Consider the following 27203-nt stretch of genomic DNA (forward strand, 5'->3'; position numbering starts at 1 on the left):
ACGTTATCATTCAGGAATGTATTAGTAGAGCTAATCTAAGCTGGTATGGTCACTTAAATAGAATGGGAGAGGAAATATTAGCAAAACAAGTGTTCTTTACCAGGTTAACAGGAAAAAGACTCCGAGGAAGACCAAAATGTAGATGGACTGATACAGCAAAAAAAAAGTACCTCAAAAGACAGAAATGTAAGATCTGATGATGTTGGAATCTTGATAGATAACAGATTAATTTGAAGGAAAATTATTGACTGGAAGTTAGTAATGGTGTAACTTTTTCATGTAGTACTATCATAATCATCCTGTACACCCCAGGAGGGTACACATCAGGAATTTGATGATGAAATTATTATTATTATTCAGGCCTCCACAGAGTCAAGAGACTCATCGTTGGAGGTCCTTCCTAGGAAACACAAAGTCTATCATTCCACTCCTTAAACTCATTGACCATTCTTTTCTCACTCTATCAGACAATGCACTCCTCACCCTCCTGCTCACAGCTTCCTTTTGCAACTTCCAGGGATGGCTCCCTTGTCATCGCTCCTTCTCACTGCACACTTCTTACTCACTGCTCCTTCTCACTTGCACCAAGAGAAAGAATTCCCCAGTGTCAACCCTGTAACTACCTCTCAATTTAAAAGTCTCAATCATATCACCTCTCCTTCTTCTATCTATCAAATTCTGCAGTCCACATTCCCTCAGTCACTGTACAGTCCTACATTTATCCCCTTAAATCCCGGGGACTAAATTTGAGAACAATAGTCTAAGCATGGTCTGATCAGGGTCTTATACAATGGAACGATAACTCTTTTATCTCTTCATGTCAGCGTCCTTCTCAGTATTGCAGCAATCCTCTGGGTTACCCTTCACCACCTTTGCAATATGTTCCCTGAATTTTAGTTATCTATCAATCATCACCCCCAGATTTCATCAGTATCAAGCATTGAAATAACATAAATAAAAAATCAAATATCAGTAATAAAATAAAATAAATAAAAATCATAATAAAGTAATTATTTAAAATTGAAAATAAAACAAAATTTTCAATTTTAAATAATTACTTTATTACAATTTTTATTTTATTTTATTTCTTGATATCTATTAATATAGATGGAACTATCTTCTTGCAGTTGTTGGTGCATATAATATCACACACTTTCAATTTAATTGTTATTCATTTGTATGTTTATCTCTTTCTACTCTATCAAAAATGCCTATGAAACATTGTCAAAAATTCTACAAAAATAAATAATACATTTACGTGACATCCGTATTTATTTATTATTATTATAATTTCTTCCACTTATGTCTTGATTTAAATCAAATAGTAAATCATGTTTTATCGAATGATCTTGGAACTATGTAAAAATTTGCTGAAGAATTTAATGATATTGCTTCCTTTAACATATGATTTTTCATAGCTCAGTTGGTACTGTCAATGCCCTTTGGATGGAAAGACCTGGGTTCAAATCCCATCTATTAAACAAAGTAACTCGATAATGACTTTTCAACTGAACAGAAGTTAGCCAGTCTGATAAAGGGGTGACATGTTTTATCAGTTTTTCTGGTTAAGCTTTAATATGATATAATTGGCTGTTCATTTGTCAAATAATGAGCCAACCTATATGGAAATAAAATACATCTGAAATGGCCTTTAAATTAAAGGGAAAAAATTGTTGTCTTTAACACAGAGGCATCATCGGCAGGACTTATCAAAAGAAGTCCCATTTTCAAAGGAAAAACTTTTGTAAATTCCGATAAAAAAAAGTTTTTAACAAAAATGCCAACTAATACAGATATTGATGATATTATAATAAATTTAGTTTAATCCTTTATCCAAGTGTGAGCAAACAAAGTTTGTGCCTGAAAGTAAAACACATCTCCCTGCGGATATGTCTAATGTTATGCATTAAGGGAAGGGCCACTACCCAGACTAGTTTTGACCTTTATTGAGGTATCTTCAGTGGGAGCCAGGCCCAAGTGGAGATAGCAGGCATCAGCAAGGTCATCTCTACCTATAGGAGTTGCCAAATGGTGTGCCACCTTTTTAATAAATTACTCTGGATTTAGAGAAAGATGTTGAAAGTTTATTTTTCACTTGGTTAGACTATAATAAATTTAGTTTAATCCTTTATCCAAGTATGAGCAAACAAAGTTTGCGCCTGAATAGGTAGAGATGACCTTGCTAATGCTTCTGCCTAGTATCTCCACTTGGGCGTGGCTCCCACTGAAGAGACCTCAATAAAGGTCGAAACTAGTCTGGGTAGTGACCCTTTCCTTAATGCATAACATTAGACATATCCGCAAGGAGATGTGTTTTGCATTATGGGAGATACTGAGATAGGAGTGACGTTAGCTTGATCCACCTTTGCAACGAGTTTCCCGGTGTTGTACCACCTTACCCTAGTCCTGAAGATACTTTCAGGCACAAACTTTGTTTGCTCACACTTGGATAAAGGATTAAACTAAATTTATTATAGTCTAACCAATCAAAAAATAAACTTTCAACATGATAATATTACAGATCCATCATATTTTTATTGTCATGTTCAAATGATATTTTTTTCCCCAAATGATATCAGTGCTTGTTTGTAGTGATTGGTTAGAAATATTATCACTATAAACAAGCAAAAAATCTGGCATTGCATTACATTCTTATCTTAATTATTATTGCTATTATTTTTTTTTTAATGCAAAGACAGTTTTCAAGTCTGACAACTATCAAGGAATTCTTTTTCTGACTGTGGATAGTCCTATATGGCAATATCCAATATCTTGAGTCACTGTCCACGCATTTCTTTCTTTCTTTTTTTTTTTTTTTGCTAAACTTTATTTAACAATTTAAATAAATATATGATAATATGATATAGCAATATTGTATTACATAAAATAAATAATCTAAGTTAACAATCTATACACACACACTTTTATGCTCTGTCTTCTATCAAAATCTACAGCTTTCATAACTACATTATTTGTATTATTTTGTGTTATGTTACTTGAAGTGATAACCCAAGGGAGAAAATTTGTAGGCATTTTATTCTGAGACCTTATCAAATAAATATTAAAAAAATAAATCAGCTAATGCCTTTTATTCCCCTTATAGGGAGTAGGCGAGGCCTTTATACCCTATCTAACTTTTGGAGACTGAGTGGGCAGTTCAATCTCCGCTGGTAGCCAATCAGAGATAGCTGGCCCATGTCTATCACTAATTATAGCAACCACCAATGAAGAGGCTGGCAAACAAGTGCTGCCATCTCTTGGTACCTTAACTTGGTTAACTTAAGAGAAACAGAGCTGATATACGGTAGAGAGATACATAGCCTTTTACATCGTTCTCATCTTCAATACGGCAAAGAGTTCGATTAAATAGTAGCTTTTACTGTCTATTTAGAATAACAAAATATCCTGGAGTTTACCGTCTTTGGTGCAACTGCAACATGCCATATTTTATACAGACTGAAAAATCCACTGAATTATGTTCGGAAGAACATGTGAGAGATATCACATAAAGCAAAACAAGAGCTAGTGTGCTGTCTAATCACATTCTTAATTCTGCTGACCCTAATGATGAAAATTATACCAGTCATCTGGAACAAATCAGTGAACATCTTTAGATGATATGAACTCGAAAGAAGAATTGTGGAATATAAGGAATTATTACATCTTAACCCTAACCTCAGCTATAATACCTTTGAATGTCACTGCACTACTATCCAACTTCAGCATTCGTGAGACCATGACTGCATGTACGTGCCCAACACTACAATGGTATCCGGAATGCCTTCAAATGTTGACAATTTAATTTATATCCATTATCATCATCATCAAATTCCTGATATATACCCTCAAGGAGTGTACAGGATATGATAGTACTACATGAAAAATTACATCATTACTAACTTCCTATCTACAATTTTCCTCCAAATCAGTCTGTTACCTGTCGAGACTCCAACATATCAGATCATATATTTCTATCTTCTAATGGACTTTTTACTGTATCAATCCACCTATATTTTGGTCTACCTCTGGGTCTTTTTTTCTACCAACCTGGCTGAGAACACTTGTTTTGCTAATCTTTCCTCTCCCATTCTGTTTAAGTGACCACCTGAGATTAGCTCTGCTAATGCATTCCTGGATGCTGACAATGTAAAATTCTTTTAATATCATCATTTTTAATATGATATTGCCATTGATGCCACCTGTTCATGCCCCTAATCTTTCTCAAGACTCTCATATCTGCAGTCTCTAGTCGTTGGTCAAGTGTTTTATTTCTAACCCAGCTCTCAGATCCATAAGTTAAAATTGGCTTGAATACTGTCTTGTATAGAGCTAATTTAATGTTTTGGTTAATTTCTCTCTTATTCCATATAAATTGGTTCAGTTGATTTCCTACCATATCAGCTTTGTTGATTCTGTTGTCTATTTCCATATTTATTTAACCATCTTCACTAAAAATCGTGCTTAAGTAGCTGAAATGTTTTACTTGTTCTGTAGGTTCTAAATTCACAATACAGTTGATATTTTCAATGTTCAGCTTATTTTCATTGTCTTTGTCTTTTTATTGCTGACCTTCATACCATATCTATTACAACAGTTATTCACTTTAGTCACGAAACATTGCAGACTTGTAGCGGATTTATTTAGAAGTATAACATCATAAACATAAAGCAAAGAGCTGAGATTAACATTTCCAATTTTGATATCAGGTTTAACCTCCCTACTGGCTGAGATGGATGAAATAGTGAGAACAAATTGCAATTCTTATCCATGTTATTCAATAGGTGTTACAGAATTGTATCCAGATTTAGCTGGATGTCTAGAGAAGTCATGGCCAATTGGAGTGTTAATACTACTTTCCTTCATAATGTGATCCATATAGATAATGAATAACAGAGGGGGATAATGTACATCCTTGTCTGATGCCAGATTTAACATTAAACCACCTTTCTATACTTCCTTCAATTCTAACTGCTGACTTACAACTCAAATAAAGACTAATAAATAAAGAGAAATACCTCTAATTCTCACATTCAGTTTTATTTCCCTTTTTATATATGGGTATATATGAGAACTCTACTCCAGTCATCTGAAATTTGTCTCTGTCAAGGCCTTCTGAACTTCAGTGCAGCCACAGTAACACTTTTATACCTCCATACCTGAGCAATTCTGGTCAAATATCATCTACTCCTGCTGCCTTTCCCTTTCCACATTTCAGGGTTTTGATAGTTTTTTCTACTTCAAGTATGGATATGTATTCCTGACTGCATGCCTGGTCAGTGTTTTTTTACCATGCTGTCATCACTAATTGTTCTATTTAGCAATTTTCCAAAGTAATTACTTCATACTTCAAGGATATCTTTTTCAACAGTTTTCACGTCACCTTTATCATCTCTAATTCCTTTTACAGCACTCTTTCCTCCATTTCTGAGCTTCTTTAAAAACCTCCAGAATGTTCTTACCAAAGTACCCCCATGACTTTTGTTCAGCTAGTTTTACACAGTGTTTAGCTTTCTTACATTTGTCTCTATATTCTCTAAGAGCATAAGCTGACTTATTTGCCAGGAACTTTTGATATGCTCTCTTCTTTTCTTTCACTGCCTCTTTAACTTCCTGTGTACATCATGGAGTTCTGATTTTTCTATCCTTACAACCTCACCACATGCTTCTCTGGCTGAATCAATCAATGTTTTCTTCAGGGCTTGCCACTGAATCTCCAAGGTTTGGTTCCTGTTCTCAAACAATTTCATTTTTTCTTCAATCATGTTTGTGTATTTTAGTCTACAGTTCACATCTGAGAGCTGCTCAACTTTTATTTGCTTTAAAACTGTCTTACATGTTCTTCTTTTCAATATGAAATTCAATTTTATCATTGAAAGACTAAACTCAAGACTAAATGGTGATCACTTCCAATTTCAAATCCTCTGTACACTCTGGTGTCCTGCACCAGGGAGAAAACATCACTATCAACAATAACAGTCAATGAGACTTTTCTTATTTCTTGTCTCTTCTCTCCATGTGAATTTGTGTACATTGTGTTAGTAATAACCAGTCCGTGTCCTAAGCAGAAATATAACAGGTATTTTCCATTATTATTAGCTTTGCTCTTTTCTCCAAATTTTCCCAATATATTTTTGTATGTCTAACAATCATTTCGTACTCTGCTATTTAGATCTCCACAAGGACCTACTTTTCCTTTTTCATTGTGTCAGTTGCTTTCTCTAAATCCTCAAAAAATTCCACCACTTCTACCTTAGTAGAACCTTCTGTGGGACCATAGGCACAAATAAGTGTCATTGTCCAGTTCCCCATTCTGATATTTGCACACACATCACTCTACTTGAGACTGCCTGCCATTCAAGAAGATTAGCCTGGTATTTAGTGTTGAATACTATGGCTACTCCTTTTCTTTGATTGTCATTGCCCGAATATAATATTTTGTATTTATTGCTCAGAAAGATCTCACCAGTTTTTGCCTTTTTTTTTTTTTTTTTCAATCACTCCTATTATGTTGATCTGGTACTTATCCAATTCCTCAGCTAGCTCCATTTCTTTGCCATTCAGGCTTCTTATGTTGACAGTACTGATCTTGAACTCTTGTGATGTTAAGTTGGGGGTGGGTTTTAGGATTTGTTCCAGTAGCGAACTTTTCGCTGTTCACCCTGGTTCCCTGGCAAAAACAACGGAGGCCTTGTTTAACCAGCTGACACCCCCCAGCCTGCATTAAATCCTGTCATGTCGTACCATCATTTTTTATTTTGGTTTAAGCCAATAAGAATACAATTTGGTCGGCTAAATCCCAAATTCCCAGCCCATCCTCGTTTGTTCAGCATCAAGGTAGATGCCTAACAAGATGCACCACGAGAAGGTGAGGATTGGACATTAGGTCAGAAGACCTGATTGGTTCTCCGCATTCCTTTAAAGGCTATGTGGAGGTCTCCTCTTAGTTATATAGCTTTAAGCACCCCTTGCTTTGCTCTTTTCTCCAAATTTTCCCAATATATTTTTGTATGTCTGACAATCATTTCCTACTCTACTATTTAGATCCCCAATAAAGACCAACTTTTCCTGTTTCATTGTGTCAGTTGCTTTCTGTAAAGCCTCAAAAAATTCCTTCACTTCTACCTTATCCATTCTCTTGTAATGTTTTTTATGTTTTTCCTTTTTCATGTAATGTACCCAATGAAGTCTTCTAAGAAGATGGAACTAGTCGTGCACTTTAATTAAGTATAAAAATAGTGTTTCTATTTTTTTATCTCAGTTTTCGGTCATTTAATCTATGGAAAATATAACCTTATGTCCTTCAGCCAAGTAAATCCATAATATATATATATATATATATATATATATATATATACCAGGGGGGCTACACCCACTGGAGGCTATGGCACCCAACCCCCTATGTTCCGGACTGGTAGGCCGGTTCTCCTTGCATTCTGATGACTCGAATTTTGAAGACTCGACACTCAAGGTAGCACCTGAGTTTCAAAACGTTTCAAAAAATGTGATATACAGACGTAACATACAAACATGACATAAAAAGGCTTATCATTTTATATATATAGGGTAGATATATATAAATAGAGAGAGACTTTTTTATTTTATTTATTTCTGTGCTCCAAGGATAATGATTTGAAATAGTGGCAGCTTTTTTGCAAGTCAATACTGTTAAATAATTAAAATGAATATTTTAATACTTGTTCAACTGAATAAGGTCATTAGATAAGTATATGTGTGTGTTCCCATCAATGAGAGCTTGATGCTTTGTGAAATACCTTAATATTTTTGTTAAAATGTCCTATTTTGTCACTGTTTCTAAATAAGTTTAAAACTTTATTTAAGAAGTTTCACATTATTGAGTGAATCAGTGCTGCTGTTCTCATACAAAAAAAAAATCTTGCACTATCTAAAGGTAGTTTTCAGTATTTAGACCACAAGGGTAGTGGTACATAAAAGTTGTACACAACAAAAGCCTATTAACGATTAATTACATATATTAGATGTTTATTATAACTTCACAACTGTTAAATAATTGATAAACCAGCATACAAGTGATATATTCGTTACTGTATATATGTTGGAACATTGATAGTTGTTGCTATCATGTTCTGTGGTATCATGCATGCTATATCCTAGGTCTGTGGCAGCTACATTTTTGATGAGAGTAGACCATACTTGATGTAAAATTAAACCTTGATTTTTAGTGCATTGTGTAGGGATCCTAAGCATTTGTGAGGTTTCTTTAAATTTTCTTGTGAAACAGTTATTATCAATATATAACATTTTTGTTTGTTGCCAGAGTACTTGATGGCCAAGTAGTGGTCGTGTGAAATGCCAGACTTGATTTATGCTCTCTTCTTTTTCGACATCTTTTAAGTGTTCAGACATGCAGATCTCTCTTGACCATCCTGTCTGACCTACACATAACAAATGCCACAAGAGCAATGAATCTCATAGACACCTGGTTTTTTCATGGGGTGATGTGGTGGTTTTGGTGGTTGTAGGAATCTAAATATTTTTTGTAAAGATAAAAAAGTCACTTTTATGTTGTACTCACTGAGCAATGCAGCCACTTTGTCCATGACATTTTTGATGTAAAGTAGCGTGATTACATTCTTGAAATCTTGTTTAAGTAAGGGAGTTCAGGGAATGTATTAAGAATTTTTTTGATCATCTTGGGTTCAAAACCATTACATGCAAGGTTCTGTGTCAGGAAGTGCAGTTCTTCATTTCTTTTAATTGATGTGCTAGAATATATTGTGTGCCTTGCCTTGTAAAGTTTTAATTATGCTATCTTTTGCAATGGATGGTGGTGTGAAGCGGCACTTAAAAAATCTTCCCGTTGTGGTGGGCTTTCTGTATACAGAGAAGGATAACCTGTTTTCCTCTTCGTTTACTTTGATAAGGGTATCAAGGAAAGGTAATTTTTTGTGATGTTCTAGTTCAATAGTGAATTTTATATTGGGATGCAAATTGTTCAAATGATCTTTGAAAGCAATCAGTTCATCCACCATTCCTGACCAAATGACAAAAATATCATCTACATAATGTAGCCAAACTTTTGTTTTTTTCTGAAGGTTTTTTTGCATTAGTTTTGAAATTTTCCATAAACAGGTTGGCTAGGGCTGGAGAAAGGGGGTGGGGAAGTACCAATGGGAAGTCCTGCTTTTTGTTCCCAATATTCGTCTTGAAAAATGAAAAAGGTGTTTTCCATGCAAAAGATTTCCAAGTAGATACAGGGTGTCATTTCTGGGTACATTGATGGAGAGTGAGTATATCACAACTTGCTAAGATGTCTGAAGGTTCTATATTTATATCTTTTACATTTTCAATGAAATGCAAAACTATTCTTTACAAATGATTCTGTTTTCCCTACGTGTGGTGACATCATGTTTGACAGATATTTCACTAAGTTTGAGGTCAGAGAATCTCTCCCATCTGCAATTGGCTGTAATGGAATATCTTTTTTTGTGAATTTTTGGTGCACCATAAATTCTTAGTACCAATGAATGTTTTGATGATAAAGATTTTTTTAATTCTTCTGGCCAATTTAGGTAACTTTTTGATCAAGTCATTGGTTTTATTATGTATGCCATGTGGAATCCCTGTCTAAGGATGAATAGATATTGTAATCCTCTAATAGGTTGGTTATTTTTCTTGCATATTCGTCTGAATTCATAACTACTATTCCATTTCCTTTATTTACTTTGATTATTACTATGTTTTTATCTTAATTCTTTAAGGGCTGTGAATTCTAATTTAGGTAAGTTTCTATGTGGTACTTGACATTTTAGTATAAGGCCGAAGTTTGTATCGGATGAGATCTGCTGAATCCTAGGAAGATTGCAGATTCCTTTCTCAATTTGCGCTATGATGTCTACTTTTAGAATGTTTTGGGGAGATGAGGCAAAATTAAGAGTTTTAATGAAGGGTTTTAATTTTGCCTTATCTCCACATTGTAATATAAATGTGATCTCAATACCAAAAACTACCTAAACTGCTTAACCACAGAAACCTACATATACATCTTGCACTATCATTCTCTATCACCACTCATAACATTTTTAAACTTATTTATTTTATATTACGTATACAAGGATTTCAGATTGATTTTTTGTCATATATTCAATTAATATTGTTATTTCAGAGGATTTATATTTGTATTCAGTCCTAAACTCAAAATAAAATCTGATTGCATATATCAGCAATATTCATTGTAATGCTCATCAAATTCCCTGTAAAGCATCCCTTCCCAATCCACTTAACCAAAAGAGGGAAAAAAATATGCAAACGTATTAACATTTGTAAAATTACTGTTCAATACAAGCACACTAATAATGCACCTTCTACATGAGATCTAATACAATAAAAGGAGTTAAATAACATGCAAACTGAAATGCTCATTAATTTAATAAAATTAAAGTGCATGAAATAAAAAACTTGTCAACAATCATATTTCATAAACAGTTTTCCTATAATTTATTCCTTTTTAATGATATTCTAATGTTTGAAAACTTTTAGTTTCCTTAATTACTGTTTGAATTCTTCTATGCAGCATAATCAACTGCAGATGATAATGTCAGTGATGCCATGAGTTTTTTCTGTATTTTCTTCAGAATCTTTAATCGTTTTATACTATATTTTAGAGGAAAAAAACATTATTTCAATATGTATTACCTGTATTACTCTTATTTGTTGAAAAGAGCTATAAAGTAGGTTACAGAAGAACTTAGAGAATGCAAGTTTTTATACAGATTCTGAAACAATCCATGTATTAAAAAAAAAAACTGGAAAAAAAAAACAAGTTTCTTTTGTTTTTTAAAGTTCTTAGGCAAAAGCTTTTAATTTTTCTTATCATATTTACAATCGGAATTTAGGACAAAACATCTCTAGAAAATTTTCATAGAAACTTGTATACCATTTCGAGGAAATGACTTAATTGGTGTAATATTACTGGTTTTAAATGTACCATCCCCTCTCCCATTATCCCACTATCTTTGAAAACACCTAATAGTGGTCAGTGGGGAAAAAAAAATTATACACAAGGGAAAATGATTAGAAAATACTCAAAAGCTGTCAGAGAAGAAGAAATCTTAGAAATATTTAAAAATAATTAAATAAGCCAACTTATTTAATTTTGGAAAGTCAGAGTAACTTTCCAAAATGCCTATACTTGATGCAAGGATAGAGAGGTATGAAAATATAAGTATTATATAAAGAGAATAACACATGCAGCACCGTCACTAGGCAGGTGCACAGGCACAGAGCCCAGGATGAAGGGGGCCTGAAATGAGGTATCAAGAAATAATCAGTATTATATTTTCATTTTCAAATTTTGCTGCTTTGGAGGCAAATTCCATAAAGTTTTTGGTAAAAGTTAAAAACTAATATATTTCTATCGTATTTGTTTTTTTATTTTATTTTTCCAAAAAAAAGGAGGGATGCAAAAATAAAATCTTGCACAGGACCCATAAAAAGCTAATTATAGCACTGACCACATGAAATCTTGCACAAAAATATATAATATATATTTTATAAAAAGTTATATTCTCAAATATACAGTGTCTCCACAAAAGAATGTTAGTATTTTAAATGCAAATATTTGAGAAATTAAGAACAAGCAGCAGTAAATGCTGTGAATGATAGTTTGGAATGTAAAGTCCCCCCCCACACACACAACCACAGATGAAGTTCAATTGCACTCCTTGTGTTTTGCAGTTAGCCATCGAACCTGTGGATGAATATGGTGTAAATGTTGCTACAGAACATAGTTCAGCAGTGTTCTGAAATAAGTACTGTCTGATTGGTTAAATAAGTATTGTCTCAGATTTTTTAACTATAGGTTGTGAGTTTGAATCCTTCAATAGGCATGGATGTTTGTGAATACTTAGGTGAGAGATGAATGTCACTGCCTAGTGTGAGACCAATACTCTGCTTATTGAAGTCCTGAAGAGTGGCTTAAAACGTTCTATGTGTGGTTTCCAAAGCAATATTTCTAGAGTATTTCATCCCTAGCCCATTAATGATGCTAAGGTTTATAAGCAAATCTCAATTTTATACATTTTACTCTTTAGGCAAACTTATAGAAAAATTGAGGAGTGTACAATCAAGATTGAGATAGTCAAGAAACTAGACTTTTTTTTTCTTTCTTTCTTTTTTTTTTTTTTTATTCTTTTTTTACCCAAACAACTGTTTGGGGAAATGGGCAACCGAAGGTTGTCACACAATGTTTCCAAAATGCAAGACTATCATTATTTTCTAACAGATCAAAATAACAATAACGTATCATTATTTTCTCTGCAAAGAAAAACAGGAACTTCTGTGTTCAGAAGTGCACACAAACATTCATTCTGGAGGACTTTCTTTCATGATTCAATGGCTAACACAAAATCCCAAATTCAAGAACAATGCCTGTTTAATTACAGAATGCTACTTCATTTGAAAGTATGACAGTTAAAGAAATTGTCATCTTTTAAAGCCAACACAAAACTTGCACTGGCTGGCTGGTTGGAAGTTTATTGGCATAAGGACAGTAAAGGTCATGCTGCACCCAACCAAAGATTACAACTGCATTCAAGGTACAGATATGCAGTAATAAACAGATAAAATAGTAAATAACATGTTATGTACAAACAGCAAATTTAAAAAAAAATCAGTAAAACAAAGCAGCACCAACATATAAATTATTCCATATGAGAATTTATAATCAAATATATTTGTATAAATTAATTATTTTTAAAAAATTAAAAACTTTGCATAATTTATCAGAGTGTAATAAGCTCTGCCTGAGTGTATATGACTCAGCCAGAGTAGCAAAAAATTCATTCCCTTCTTGAGCAAAGTGATGGCACTCCACCAGAATGTGACAAATGATAAGACACATGTTGCATTGTTCACACGTAAGTAGGTGGGTCATCATCTCTCAGTAAATAAGAATGTGTAGGATGACTGGGACCTATACAGAGCCTTACAAGAACAATTTCCTCTCCTGTTTCTCCACTGACTTGACTGCCAATGCTTAATTTCAGGCTTTACAGGCAGTTCGTTTCTTAAGACTTAATAAAAAATTACTTATAAACATTCAGCAGTTTCTTGAGAAGGTCTCAGGCAGTCTGTAAATTTACATTTCTTAATGCTACCAGTTTCTTTCGACTAATTATACCCATCATTCATATATTATTAGCAAACAGATTACTCTAAAATATTTGCCTAAATTTTCACTGCACATGACTCACCGACTTCAGTTTTGCATACTATAAATCGTGAATTTTTTGTGTCACTGCATTGATACTTGCACTAATAAAATTGACTAAGCATGCATTTAATTAATTATAATTAAATTTATACAATATTTAATGTTTTATACAATTAAATTTTTATTTAATTGTACAATTAAATAAGTGAACAACTATATCTTATGTTAGGCAACTATCAGTATTTCTTGTAGAAACCTTGTATAAGGGTTCGTTTACTAACAATATGTATATATATGCTAAGAATTTTAAAAAAATCAATAAAATTGACAGTTTTTCTGAAGGAATACTTACATCATTCAGGAGAATATGGTGTGCTTCCAATTCCATCTCCTCCAGCTCTCCTGATTCAACCATGGCACTAGGCCACCTCATCCTTAATCCCTCTTTCAAGCCTTTCTACAGACTTCATCTAGTTCTTCCAGAGAAGTATTTTAGTACCACACATCATGCTTACACATGCGGAGTGTCTTATAAACACTATTTTATGCTAATTAATCAAGTCATCCTATAAAATAAAGTGTATGAAAATATTACTAACAACTTTTATATATCTAATAAGGTAAACAAAGTAATTAAATTTAAATTAAAACATACAAGAATATAAGTAGTAAGATTATACATTTAAGAATTACTGTTTCAATCAATATTAAAATCAATTATAAAAAAGTAAAGCAAATAAATTTATAAATTTATTACTAATACATTCATGAAATTATTTATATTATTTTTTTTGATCTTTCCTAGTGAAACTGTTTCCTCAATAACTGAAGATAATGAAATGCAATTATTCAATACAAAGAAATGTATATCAAGACCAATATTATTAAATAGGTATCTCAGGTTATTTAAGGAGGAGACTTGCTCAGCCCATACTTCACTTATTATAATTCTTCTTGAATTCATTCACAGAACCACCATTCTACTCACTCATCCAGATTAAAAAAAATTGCACTTTCATCCTTTTTAACTGCAAACATACAATTTCCATAGGTGATCCTTCATCCTCTCCCCTGTTATATAATGAAATCTAATGATATTTCTACCTTTGCCTCACAAAATTATTCCACTAATGCAGATTTGCAAGTTAAGATGTAAAGTATTGTAAAGAGGTGCAATGATGCTGCATGTCAGTATATTCTTCTCAGAGTCACTGCAGTCTTACATATCATTTTCTTCAGATTTGAAATGTGGTTCCTGGACTTCAACTCCCTATCCACACCATCTGAGATCCCTAGGTTCATTAGTTTCTTGGAGTAAAATGCCATCAATATAAAATGCATAGTCTTGCATTCTGGTTTGAATAATCAAGAAAATTTGATTTGAATAATCAAAGACCAAATATACTTTTTTAAGTCACTTCAGGCTTCCAATAAGTGGGATGGTAATCTCCCACCAAATGTCAAACTCATCTACTACTTAAACACATTCATAAACGTACCACAGTGGATATGAACTCACACCTTATTAGTTGGAGTGCAAAGATGCAATCCACTCAGTGAACTGGCTTGTATGTAGAAATTAATCAAAATATATAAAGAGCACCAACCGTACATATACGGGCTCAGCAAAGCAGGCTTGTATTTCCGAGCCCGTAATAATACGTTCTCAGCAGTTAAAGGGTTAACCAGACCATGCCATGTCAACCAACTTCTGGGAGAGCACCATGTAATTGTACTTGAATTATCAGAACTTGCTGCATGATAATTGAAGGGTCAGATAAAGAGCAGATTACTATATATAAAATTTCCTAACAGCATGGTACATCCATTTCCCGAATAGTATGGGTATATCCATTTCCCTTATCTAATTCAACAACAATAACTTTATCATAAAATGAAAGAAAAGAGAATCTTCCCTAATAAATAAAGCACTCCTAAATCATAATATTATGCTATAATAAATTGCATGCTAATATAATTTTGCATTAACATCGTCACTAATAATTTTAAATAGTTTCAGCAGTTTGATTCCATGGTAATGGATAAAATTGTACTATTTATTTTACCAAAAATATAACTTTTTTTTAAGCCACTACAGACCTCCATACACAGAGAGTAAGAAGTCTTGCACTAAAAAGGAAATTTGTTTACCATCTGAAATATAGTTGCAAAGTAAACATAGGTACAATTACCATTCATATTATTCACAGAGTACTGGTTAGCTAGTTTCTTACAAACTTTTATTGTACAGAGAGATTTTTAATAGTATCTTAGTCTGTTAAAACATCAACATATTAGGCATCAGTACACTGTCTCAACCATGTGTTCTAAGAGCAGTCTGCCTGTTCTGTTGGGAATCCACTACTATCTCAAAATTAGGTCACTTAATCATGGTTGAAAAGGCAAAAAAGTATCTGTTGATTTTAAGAAAATAATATATATAAAGGAGGGAAAAAAAATTTCTTTCTCAAGCCAATGCAAAACTCACCATATGGTGAAGATATGCTGATTATTATTAACATCTAACATTTATGGAGTCAAAGGACTCATTGCAAGAGGTCATACACCAAAAGAGCTGGGAACTGCCTTGAACCTATTCATAGTTTCCACATTCACCACACTCTCAGGCAATGCATTCCAATCACTCTCCATGCAAAGAACCTGCTTCTCACTCCTCTGCTCACACCCTACTTATACAGCTTCCATGGATGGCCTCTAGTTCTATCCTTGCTTCCCCCTACTCTATGAAATAGCTTCTCCACATTAATCTGGTAACAATCCCTCATCAACTTATGTCTCAATCATATCCCCACTTCTTCTATTTGCAAGGCTCTGGTTAATTGCATTCCCTCAATATCTGTCATAGACCTGACACTAACTTAATAAATCTTTTCTGAACCTTCTTCAATACATCCTCATTACCCCTCAAACCTGTGCACAGTAGTTTGTGTGCATCCTGATCAAAGCCTTATAGCTCTTTGCTTCTGCATGCCATAATCCATTGGGATGTTCTCACAATTTTAGCAATGTGACTCCCTAAACTTCAAGTCTCTTTCCACCATTACTCCCAGAGCTCTCACCTCCTTCACCTCCTCCAACATTTCTCCATTAATTGTATACTCTGTATGGGTAAGGTTGGGATACACTATTCAGATCCTCCTGCAAGACAACAATGTCTGCTCTACTTCTAACAGCCCTTCCAAACTCTGCATCATCAGCAAATGGCTACACATCTCCAGTTTGTATGTTTCTCATTAATGTCACTCCACTAGTGACCTTCCTCTTATGAGATACCACTCCTCCATATACAACCTGCTGATACCTATCCGAACAGCCAATCAGCTATCCAACTTACCAGTCTGTTAATACCATCTGTTTCGATTTAGCTACTAACTTGTCATGAGGTAGTCTATCAAAGGCTTTTGAGAAAAATCCAAGTACACCACTGCATATGCATCTCCTTTATCGAGTGCTGTCATCTTGTAATACAAATGCAGATTGCTGAAATATGACCTCCTCCTAACAAATCCATGCTAACCATCACAAAGAATACTTTGCTATTATCAACCCACTTCAGAATTCTAGTCCTCGCCATCTTCTCTAATACCGTAGCAACAACCCTAGACACACAGATTGGCCTATAATTTGTAGCCTTAAGTCTTACTCCCCCCAATTGAGCATTCCCTTAAGACACATGGCAATATACTGCCAAATCCTATTGCCTTATTAATATCAAGTTTACTTAATTCCTCATATACTTCCTGCTCATTCACCATCAATCCCTCCTCTACACTCCAGCTTCTCCTGAAATTGCAATCACGAGGATGAAATACACTGATAAACTGATCACTGAATAGTTCAACTATACTGCCCACATTGTTACCAGTCTCATCAACTAGAATCATCCTCTCATAGTCATTTTACCTTTCTTGCCACATATTGAAAGAACTCACTAGGATTTTTCTTAGCCAGATTGGCTAACTTCTCATACTGCACTTTTGCTGCCTTTACTAAGTTACCTTCCTGGCCTGTTCTTTGTACTCTTCATGAAACCGATCATTACCAATATTCATCTTGTGATGCCTCCATAGTGCCTTCTTCTTCTTCCAGATTTCATGCCTAATCTCCTCATTCATCCATTTTACTCCTACCTTATTTAGTCCTTTTACCTTTAGGGCTTTTAGTGGCTTTTCAACTGAGTTAGCCTGTTTAATTTATTCCAACTCATTCCATTCAAAATTTCAGTTCAGACTGGAATTAGAAAATAAAGAAAAACTACCCTTTCTTGATATTCTAATTGGCAAAAGATGGCATTTCATTGGATATTTACTAGACACCGACCAACAGTGGATGCCCAGAAAATAGGTATAAATCACATTCTAAAAATAAATAAAAAAATAAAATATAAAAAAATAAAAAAAATTGGCTCTATCATAAAATATAAAGAAAAACTAAAAGAGAAACTACATAGCTTTTCTGCCAGTTGATTATTGTCATATTCCAAGAGCATCGTCCAGAAATTACTATTCTAAGATGCATCTGCCCATCAAAATTCCAACACGTTCAGTACAGAGACTCCATTTCTCTCCCATTCATAGGAATCTTTCCATCAAGATTGTTTCCCAACTCAAAAATCATATCATCAGACTTGCTTACCAGCCACTCAAATTATATGCCTCCTTAGACCTCCAAAAGATAGTAACCTCCTTCTATTAACTAATCCAGGTGTTTACAGAATTCCATGTTCTTGTGGTTTACCATATACAGCTCAGACAAACAGGAGTTTTCAAATAAGAAAGAATATCTCAGAAACATGGCATACAAAAAAGAAAGAAAAATCTGGACTTGCACAGATTTTTCTTCCCTTTCATACTATGATTAGAATACAGCTACCATACTCCTATTTAGAGGACAATTTCCTTTGATGTTGCATCAAGGGAACCAACTGTTGTCATAACTCACTGAACAGAAACCAGGACTCATCTTGATCGTGGCATAAACGAGTTGCTAATTGCTCCAAATCCTAGAAAACAGGTGATGTGTCCCATCACTAGTGCTTTGTTCTGATGATTATAATTCTAACATTTTATCTGAGATATGCTTTAATTTGTAGTCCTTGTTTACTTTTCCACCTTGAAAAACTGCTGATTATTAATGCAAAGCTAGTCAGTCAGTCAGTGCTATTAAAAGACTATTAAACCTAGTCTTTTAGATTTTCTTTCTCTCTCTCTCTCATTCCTAAATTTTATTAGCAAAAATATATCTAGAAAACTGGAGGGGGAGATCAAAAATTAAATAGTATGGAGACTGCAGCACCATATTATAAATTCATTTTCACAAAGCAGCATTACAGTAATTGATAATTTACTAATAGACATGGATTCTTTGATAAGAAACTTTATTTTGTATATCAACAGAGTAGGGTCAGAAATATCAAATGGTATGAGAAATTTCAGGCGTGAGTTTTTAGAAAAACCAAATGACCAAATTATTTAAAGAATCATCTTTTTTTCCTGAACCAAAAGGAGGCTAAAGCTTGAAACCCATCTAGGATATGAAATGCATTTATAGAGGCTTTTTAAGATATGGTGAGTTAGCTGATCTCATGCAGAGGTTGCAAAGTTTTCTTCCTGGAAACTTTTTTTTTGCCTTGTAAAACAGACACAACAAACTATATAGACAAAATTAACTGTCCCATCATGACATTAATAACATTTAAACAAAGTCAAATTACTTGGCTGTCAGGCCACTGAACCTAATATGTTAAGAGGAAGGGTGAGGTAAACCAGAAAATATTTTATCCCTTAAATAAATATTCATTTAAGCTTCTGTAGCTCAGTCAGTATTGATGATGCCCTTTCAGTGGAGAAACCGAGCTGTGAATCAGGACATGAAGAACTTTTAATAAGGGCTTTTCAACTGAGTTAGCCTGTCTCATACAGAGGTAGCAAAGTTTATGTGAAAGAAACATGAGATTTTCTTACCAAAGAATAAACAAACCAGGTATGATAGTACAATTAATTCACAGATATAGCAGACTATGTGTCTGCTATATCTGTGAATAGGATTAGTTATTTGATTAGAACATCTGGATTCAGCTGTTTTGAATTATGGTTGAAACTAAGACTATAAGGTTAGTATGTTAGTCTGTTAATTTTGATGTGTACATATGCATGTGTATTTTCTTCTAGCTGGTATTTGAAGTATGAAAACCCAATTCTCTGGAAGAAAATGAACACACTGCTGTATGAATGTTGTACAGGGGCATGCCAGTAGTGTCTGGCGCCTGTGTACAAAACTTTAGTTGGCGCCCCTATCCTCCCCACCAATAAAAAAATCACTTTAAAAAAAAAGTTTTTTTTAAAAGTATTTCCTCCTCTTTGGCACCTGTGTGTGTGTGTCACACACATTGCACACTGTGCCAGCGCACCCCTGATGTTGTATGAAACTAGCTTACTCATCTTAAGTTGAAAAGCTCCTTTCATGTGGGCTCCTTCAGGAAGTCCATAGACTCATTAATGAAGTAGAATTTCCTGTAAGTCACACAATGCCTAAATACCTATCATATCTTTCTCTTTAAACACCTTCACTAAAGAAACACCTAATGGTAACCTATTCCACACACGTACATGCTGTAAGAACAACATGGATCTCACATGCTTACTAATTCAGAGCCCCCCCCCCCATAATTCTCTTCCAAGTGCTGTAACATCACAATTGTATCTATACTGAAAGATATCTTGACTAACTTGTATCTTTCTGTCACATTTCTTGTATTTCTCAGACTTTGAAGACTGCATTCCACTGGTCTATTTTCATATGCTCAATTCCATTGGTAAGTTATCATCTTGGTTATCCACCAATGGATCTCGTCAACTGTTACTTCTCATCTCTTCTGAACTCATGTGGGTGACCACATTTGAGCACAGTAGTCAAGATGAAATCTTATCAAAGCCTTGTACAGTGGAAGTTATTTCTACAAGTTAGAGTTATTTTCAAAGCCTTAAGCTTTAACTTCCTTCACATCTAGGCCTACAGTTTCATTGACTAACTATAGCAAATTCCCATTAATATGATACAGTACTATACTTTCAATGTTGTCACTCCAAAGTACATAATCTTAGAAACATTGAAATAATATTCATTATCCTTTGTCCACAAAACCAATCTGTTCAAATCAGCCTGCAGGGATCTGTATCAGCTATGTTCTTATCACATTCCCAAACTTTACATCAGCCAACCCGCCTGGTTAGCTGAGTGGTTAGCATATCTGCTCTCCAACAAAAAGGTTGTGGATTCGAATCCCCACCGTGGGCATGGATGTTTGTGATTGTCTGTGAAAATACTAGTGGTGGTGAGCAGTAGATGACATTGGTGCAAATGATGATAGTAGTTGTAGTTCACTGTAGTTGGTGAACAGAGTGGTGGAGATGGAGAGTTGTAGAATAGGTGCCCTCGTTCGATGAGTCTTTGGACTCCCTGGAGGTGTCACGTAATAATAATAATAATAACTGGATATTACCTTCTGCATCAGTGGTATACACTAATTTTTACACGAGATCTACTTTGTCTATAAATATGCATCTGCGATCGACTTTGCTTACTTAAAAAATATTTATTTATTTATTCTTAGTTAAAATTTTTAATTGTATACCTATGTATCATCCTAAAGAAGGATCAAAACAACCAGAGGGATTGGTAAGAAGTTTAAGAACACTAACACTACAAAATAAACAACATTTGTCTTTTATCATAGCAAAAAAATAATCTTGCTCACATTCTTCATGATGGTGATACATTTCCTTCTTTTTGGTGTTGTCCATGATATAAAAAAAAAATTAATTATTTTAAGAAAATATAATTTATTCACATAACTAACACATACCATGCTTTGCTAATAGGCAAACGGAAAACACAAAGTTACTGTATTAACATTACCATTATGACTACTACTAACTGGCACATGTCCACCTTCTCTTTTTTTCATACATGATGAATCGTGGGAGTGGAATACATTTTTAGTCGAGCCTAGCTCCCACTAATGAGACCTCAGTAAAGGCCAAAACTGGTCTGGATAGTGACCCTTCCAAATATGGGATACATACTAAGGCAACTGATATGAAATCATTAGCCTCTATATACAAGTAGCTCAGACGTGAATATATTTTCCACTACGTGATTGAGTGGTTGATTGTGATCAACGTTATGGACACTATTGCTCTAGAACATTTCCAATATGATCAATGTACAAAGGCCTAAGTACAGAACCCTGTGGCACATGTTCATCCTCCCCTTCTTAGATTCAGCATCTTCATACATCACTTTCTGACACTTGTCAATCAATCATCATGTCACAAACCTATTCTATATACCAGTGCTTCACAAACTTATGGGTGTCAAGGCCCCCCTGGAAAAATTAAAATATTTCATGTCCACCCATCGAAAAAAAAATCGTAATACAGACATATATTATTATAATATTTATTGTATTTATATTCAATACAAAACATACACAGCGAATATTGCAAAAATCATATGCAAATATTACATATTTAGCACCTTACATAGACATTTGACATGGCACACTTAGTCTTGAAACATTTTAAATTTGTTTTCATTATATCACAGCCCCCCTCAACAAAACTAACGGCCCCGAAGGGGGTAGCAGCCCACAGTTTGGAAAGCACTGCTATATACCCATCCCTTTGAGTTGGTATGAGAAACTTCTGCTGTGATGGAACTTTTTCAAATGGCCTGACAAAATCCAGAAATATTGCAGTATATCCATTCACTTAATCCAACTCTGCTATCACTCTATTATAACATGTGAGCAAACTTAAAAATAAAGTAACTATTACTGAAAAAGTTTATACATAGATTTTTAAAAATTCTCCATTTATTTTCATTTCAAGTATATGTCTAGAAGCTTAAATTTTTAATATTTATTTATTTTTATTTTTTGCATTCCATACATAAATCTTTCTTATATCTAATATTTGTCTATTATTCTGAGTGGCATACTGTTTCTGGTTATCCACTTCAACAAACTGAATAACATATTTACCAACTTGCAAAGCACTAATAAATGCTAATATAGCTGAAAGCCCTATGGAAAAAGATAAAACTGGAAAATATAATGTAATGATAATTATGTATGATATCAAAATTGGAGATGTTAATGTTAGCTCTTTGCTTTATGCAGATGATGTTATACTTCTAAATAAATCCACAACAAGTCTGCAAGATTCTCTGACTAAATTCAATTGCTGTTGTAATAGATATGGTATGAAGGTCAGCAATAAAAAGACAAAGACAATGAAAATAGGCAGAATAATTGAAAATGTCAACTGTGTTGTGAATGGAGAACCTGTGAAACAAGTAAAACATTTCAGCTACTTAGGCACGATTTTTACTGAAGATGGTAAATTAAATATAGAAATAGACAACAGAATCAGCAAAGCTGGTATAGTAGGAAGTCAATTGAATAAATTCATATGGAATAAGAGAGAAATTAGTCGGAACTCTAAATTAGCTGTATACAAGACAGTATTCAAACCAGTTTTAACTTATGGATCTGAGAGCTGGGTCAGAAGTAAAACACTTGACCAAAGACTAGAGACTGCAGATATGAGAGTCCTGAGAAAGATTAGAGGCGTGAACAGATGGCATCAATGGCAATATCATATTAAAAATGAGGATATTAGGAAAGAACTTGACATTGTCAGCATCCAGGAATGCGTTAGCAGAGCTAATCTCAGGTGGTATGGTCACTTAAACAGAATGGGCGAGGAAAGATTAACAAAACAAGTGTTCTCTGCCAGGTTGGCAGGAAAACGACCCAGAAGAAGACCAAGATATAGGTGGATTGATACGGTACAAAGTGCCTTAGACGATAGAAATATAAGATCTGATAATGTTGGAGTCTTGACAAGTAACAGACTGATTTGGAGGAAAATTGTAGATAGGAAGTTAGTAATGATGTAATTTTTTTATGTAGTACTGTCATATCCTGTACACCCCTTGAGGGTACATGGCAGGAATTTGATGATGATGATGATAATTATGTAATCGTGTGTAAATGTGATGGTCACCACTTTCAAGACACTAAAGAAAAAAAAAAGTTACTAGTTAAAGACACTAAACAAAAAAAAAATTAAGAAAAAAAAAATTACTGTTTATCACAATAATTAAATGCCATCTGAAAACTGGCATTACATTGTCATTCAAAACTGACAAAGCAATCAATATGTCTTGTAACCTGCTATCATGATTTTTGCATCAGTTCAGAATTCTAGGCTTGATACAAGTCAAATGAAAAATTTACCATCTACCCATTCTAAAAGTATCATAATTTCAAAGTTGCAAGCAATTGGTTCAGTTTTGATAGTGCTAATTTACAAGCATCATCACATTCATCTTTAGATTCTAAAATATTCTCCATGCTTGATATTTTGTCTTCCCACTCTTTACAGAAGCCACAATTATTTATTTAATCAAGTGTTGCATGCCAGTTTCCCACATCTATCTCAACATTACATATTATATAACAACTGGTAAAATTCACATATATTAGGATGATTTGGATAGATTGGCAGACTGGGCAAAGAAGAATGCATGTCACAATTTAATGTGGCAAACTGTAAGGTTATGCATTTTGGGGTGAAAACATTACAAGCTCTATACCACATTGGTGGAACTATACTCCAGGAAACTGATGAAGCCAGAGACTTGGGAGTGTTAGTGGATAGGGAGTTAAAGTTTAGGGGGCACACAAAAAAGGCCAAAGCAGCTCATCAGATCATTTGGTTACTGAAGAATATTTTGATGAGCAGTGATTATTGTCCCTCTTTATCAAGCTTTGATAAGACCTCATGTTGACTACTGTGAGCAGATCTAGGTGCCAGGGTTTCTGGTTGTCGGGAGAAGGTGGAAAGGATCCAGAAGCGAGTAGTCAAGATGGCAGCAGGTCTATGGAATGAACCTTATGAGAACAGGTTGAAGATCTGGGGGTTGCAGAAATTGGTTGATAGGCGGTAGAGGAGCGATATGATTGAGATGAGATTAATTCAGAGGAAATTTTTCAGAACAGGTCTGGTGGTGAGAGAACTAGGGGCCATCCATGGAAACTGGGCAAGAGTGTGGTTAGCAAGGGTGTTAGAACTAGGTTTTTTGCTTGGAGAGTGGTGAATGAGCGGAATAAGCTGCCAGTGTCTGTTGTGGGTGCCATGACTGTGAGTGAGTTCAAAGCAAAGTATGATAGATACTGTGCAGATGCTGAATAGCTGTTCTGGACATGATGTTTATGGCCTCTCTCGATGAGTCTAAGGACTGCTTGGAGTTGCCTGTAATAATAATATTCCCCAGAGGACAGATTGTACTACCTATGGCAGCAGGCAGTTAAACATGAAGGCAGAGGGTGCTAAGATTCCCCAGGTAACCAGATCTTGCTACTGTTGGAAACTAGACCTTGGAAGTTTAAACTATAGAGCTCTGAGCAGCGAAGCACAGCTAATTGAACTAATGGAAGAGCTAAAATGAGACATTCTTGGACTGTGTGGACATAATGGTGAAGAAATTCTTCAATTAAAAAATGGAGACATACTGTATTACAGAGACCAAGATAAGGAAAGAAAAAGAATCGGTGGAGTTGGATTCATGATTAACAAAAAATTAAAGAACAACATAAAGAATTTGACAGTATATCTGATTGAATAGAAAGTACTGTCATTAAAATCTCAAAAGAGATATACTCTCAAAATCATCCAAGCATGTGCACCAACAATATGTCATACTGATAAAGAAATTGAAGACTTTTATCATGATGTATCCCAACTTTACAAAAAAGAAAAACATTATTTCAAAATTGTAATGGGAAACTATAATGCCAGAATTGATACAGCATGAGAGATGATAGAGGAGTAAGACTAATAGAATTTGCAAAAAAGATAATCTGTATATCAGGAATACTTTTTTCAAGAAAAAAAAAAAACAAACAAACATAGGAAGTGCACATGGAAAAGTCCAAATAGAAAAACTAGTGAAATTGACTTTAGCCTCAGCAACAAGAAAAACATCTTACAGGACTGTTCTGTTACCAACACTTTCATTATTGAAAGTGCCATCGAATAAATTCCAAAAAGAAAGACAAAATATGTTTTAAAGATCAAATTAAAAAAAGATATATAGATATATTCCAACATGAACTAAACAACAGATTTAAAAATCTTATTATAGATGATAATGCTGATTCATCAGAAAGTAATGACATTACTACCCAAACCTTTTGCAATGCTCACTTAAAATAACTGGTACCACAGAACAGAAACATGAAAATTTTCTGAAGAAACCAAACAGCTTCTGAAGAAATGAAGAGAAATGAAACAGGCAAATAACTCACAGGATAAAATTGAATGCAGTGAATTGTGCAAAACAATCAGAAAATATATCATGGAAGAAAGAGGATAATTCAATTGTAAATTCATAAAACAAACAATTGAAGAGAACTGTAGTCTCTCTCAAAAAAAAAAAAAAAAAAGCCAAACAATAACTGATGAAAACAGTGATAAACAACAGATGGTTGCAGTCAAACTATGAGATGAGACCATAACCAGAGATAGATATGAATAGCAAAAAAGGGATTGAAGAATTTGACTGAATATTATATCAGGATGACTAATCAAATGAAGACGACAACTACGAAATAACTAAAGTGCCACAGATTCTACTAGAAGAAGTTATGTGGACCACCCAAAGCTTGCAAAATGGAAAAGCTGCAGGTGAGGATGGAGTTATAGCCAAACTTCCAAAATAAGGTGGGGAAATGATCTAAAAAATCTTGGCAAAGCTATTTACTCTACATCTAAAGAAAAATGATGTACCAAAATTATGGAAAAAGGCTACTCTTATTTGGCTAACAAAAAAGGCAAAGTAGAAGACTTGACAAACTACTGGCCCATCAGTATACTATTGGTGGTTTACAAAAGTCTGGGCTCATAGGCTTGGTACAATGTTATACAACAGATCACCAAACAGTGTAATGAATATCAACTACCATTATGTCTTGGTTTTATTGATTATGAGAAAGCCTTTGATTCAGTAAAAAAAAAAAAAAATACTTAGAGCATTAGGAAACCAGCAAATGGAGGAGCCATATATCAAGACCATCAAATCAGCATACACCAGTGCAATAGCAGCAATTCATTTCAATGGAAACATCTCTACATGTGGAAATACGGAGAGGTATAAGACAAGATGACACAATATCTTCAAAACTATTCACAGCATGCCTAGAAGAAATATTCAAACTTCTTGATTGGGAAGAGAAAGGTCTTCAGATAAATGGAAGATATTTAAGTCATTTACGCTTTGCAGATGACATAGTAATCTTAACTTCAATGGCACATGAATTACAGACTCATATCCATAAACTTCAAATTGCTGGCAAAACAGCTGGCCTAATGATAAACTTACAGAAGACCCAAGTTATGCTCAATAGCTATGCCCAACCAGAAATAATCAAAATTAATAATGGTGAAATTGAACAAGTAGAACATGACATAGACCTAGGACAAAGGATAGCAATGGAACACACAAAAAATGTGGATGAAATTAAAAGACTAACGATGCTTGGGTGGAAAGCATTTGGAAATTTACAGTCAATATTTAAAAACCAATTACCATTATGCCTGAAAGGAAAAGTTTTGATCAATATATTCTTCCTATATTGATATATAGCTGTGAAACATATGCCAAATGCAAAGGAAATTTAAAAATTAAGAACAATACAATTTAGTATGGAAAGAAGTATGTATATCGCAAGACTGGATCACAAAAGGAATACATGGATAAGAAATCAAATCAGTCTCTGAAATCATAGGAGAATGAAACATCTGACATGGCAATGGGCTGGGCATATTGCTTGAAGATAAGATCAATGATAGACAAAAGAAGTACTGGATTGGATTCCACAAGAGGAACAGCAGTCATGATACCAATCCAAATCACAGTAGAT

General features: G+C 34.1%; 1 protein-coding gene across 4 annotated transcripts in view; it reads right to left on the reverse strand.

Annotated features, from left to right (window-relative positions):
• The window catches only part of stet (rhomboid serine protease stem cell tumor), a 349608-nt gene that overhangs the window by 153406 nt on the left and 168999 nt on the right, over positions 1 to 27203 (reverse strand). For 3 of the 4 annotated variants that reach the window (XM_090396146.1, XM_090396144.1, XM_090396145.1), the window contains one exon: positions 13545 to 13758. In XM_090396146.1, the coding sequence (XP_090252272.1) occupies positions 13545 to 13625 (81 nt within the window). In that variant the 5' untranslated portion in view covers positions 13626 to 13758. Of the gene's footprint in view, positions 1 to 13544; positions 13759 to 27203 lie in introns of those variants that run through there. The other variant, XM_090396147.1, reaches the window with a different exon arrangement.

Source organism: Typopeltis vanoorti, chromosome 7, assembly GCF_054136105.1.
Source record: "Typopeltis vanoorti isolate ZY-2024b chromosome 7, IOZ_Tvanoo_1.0, whole genome shotgun sequence".
Taxonomy (NCBI): domain Eukaryota; kingdom Metazoa; phylum Arthropoda; class Arachnida; order Uropygi; family Thelyphonidae; genus Typopeltis; species Typopeltis vanoorti.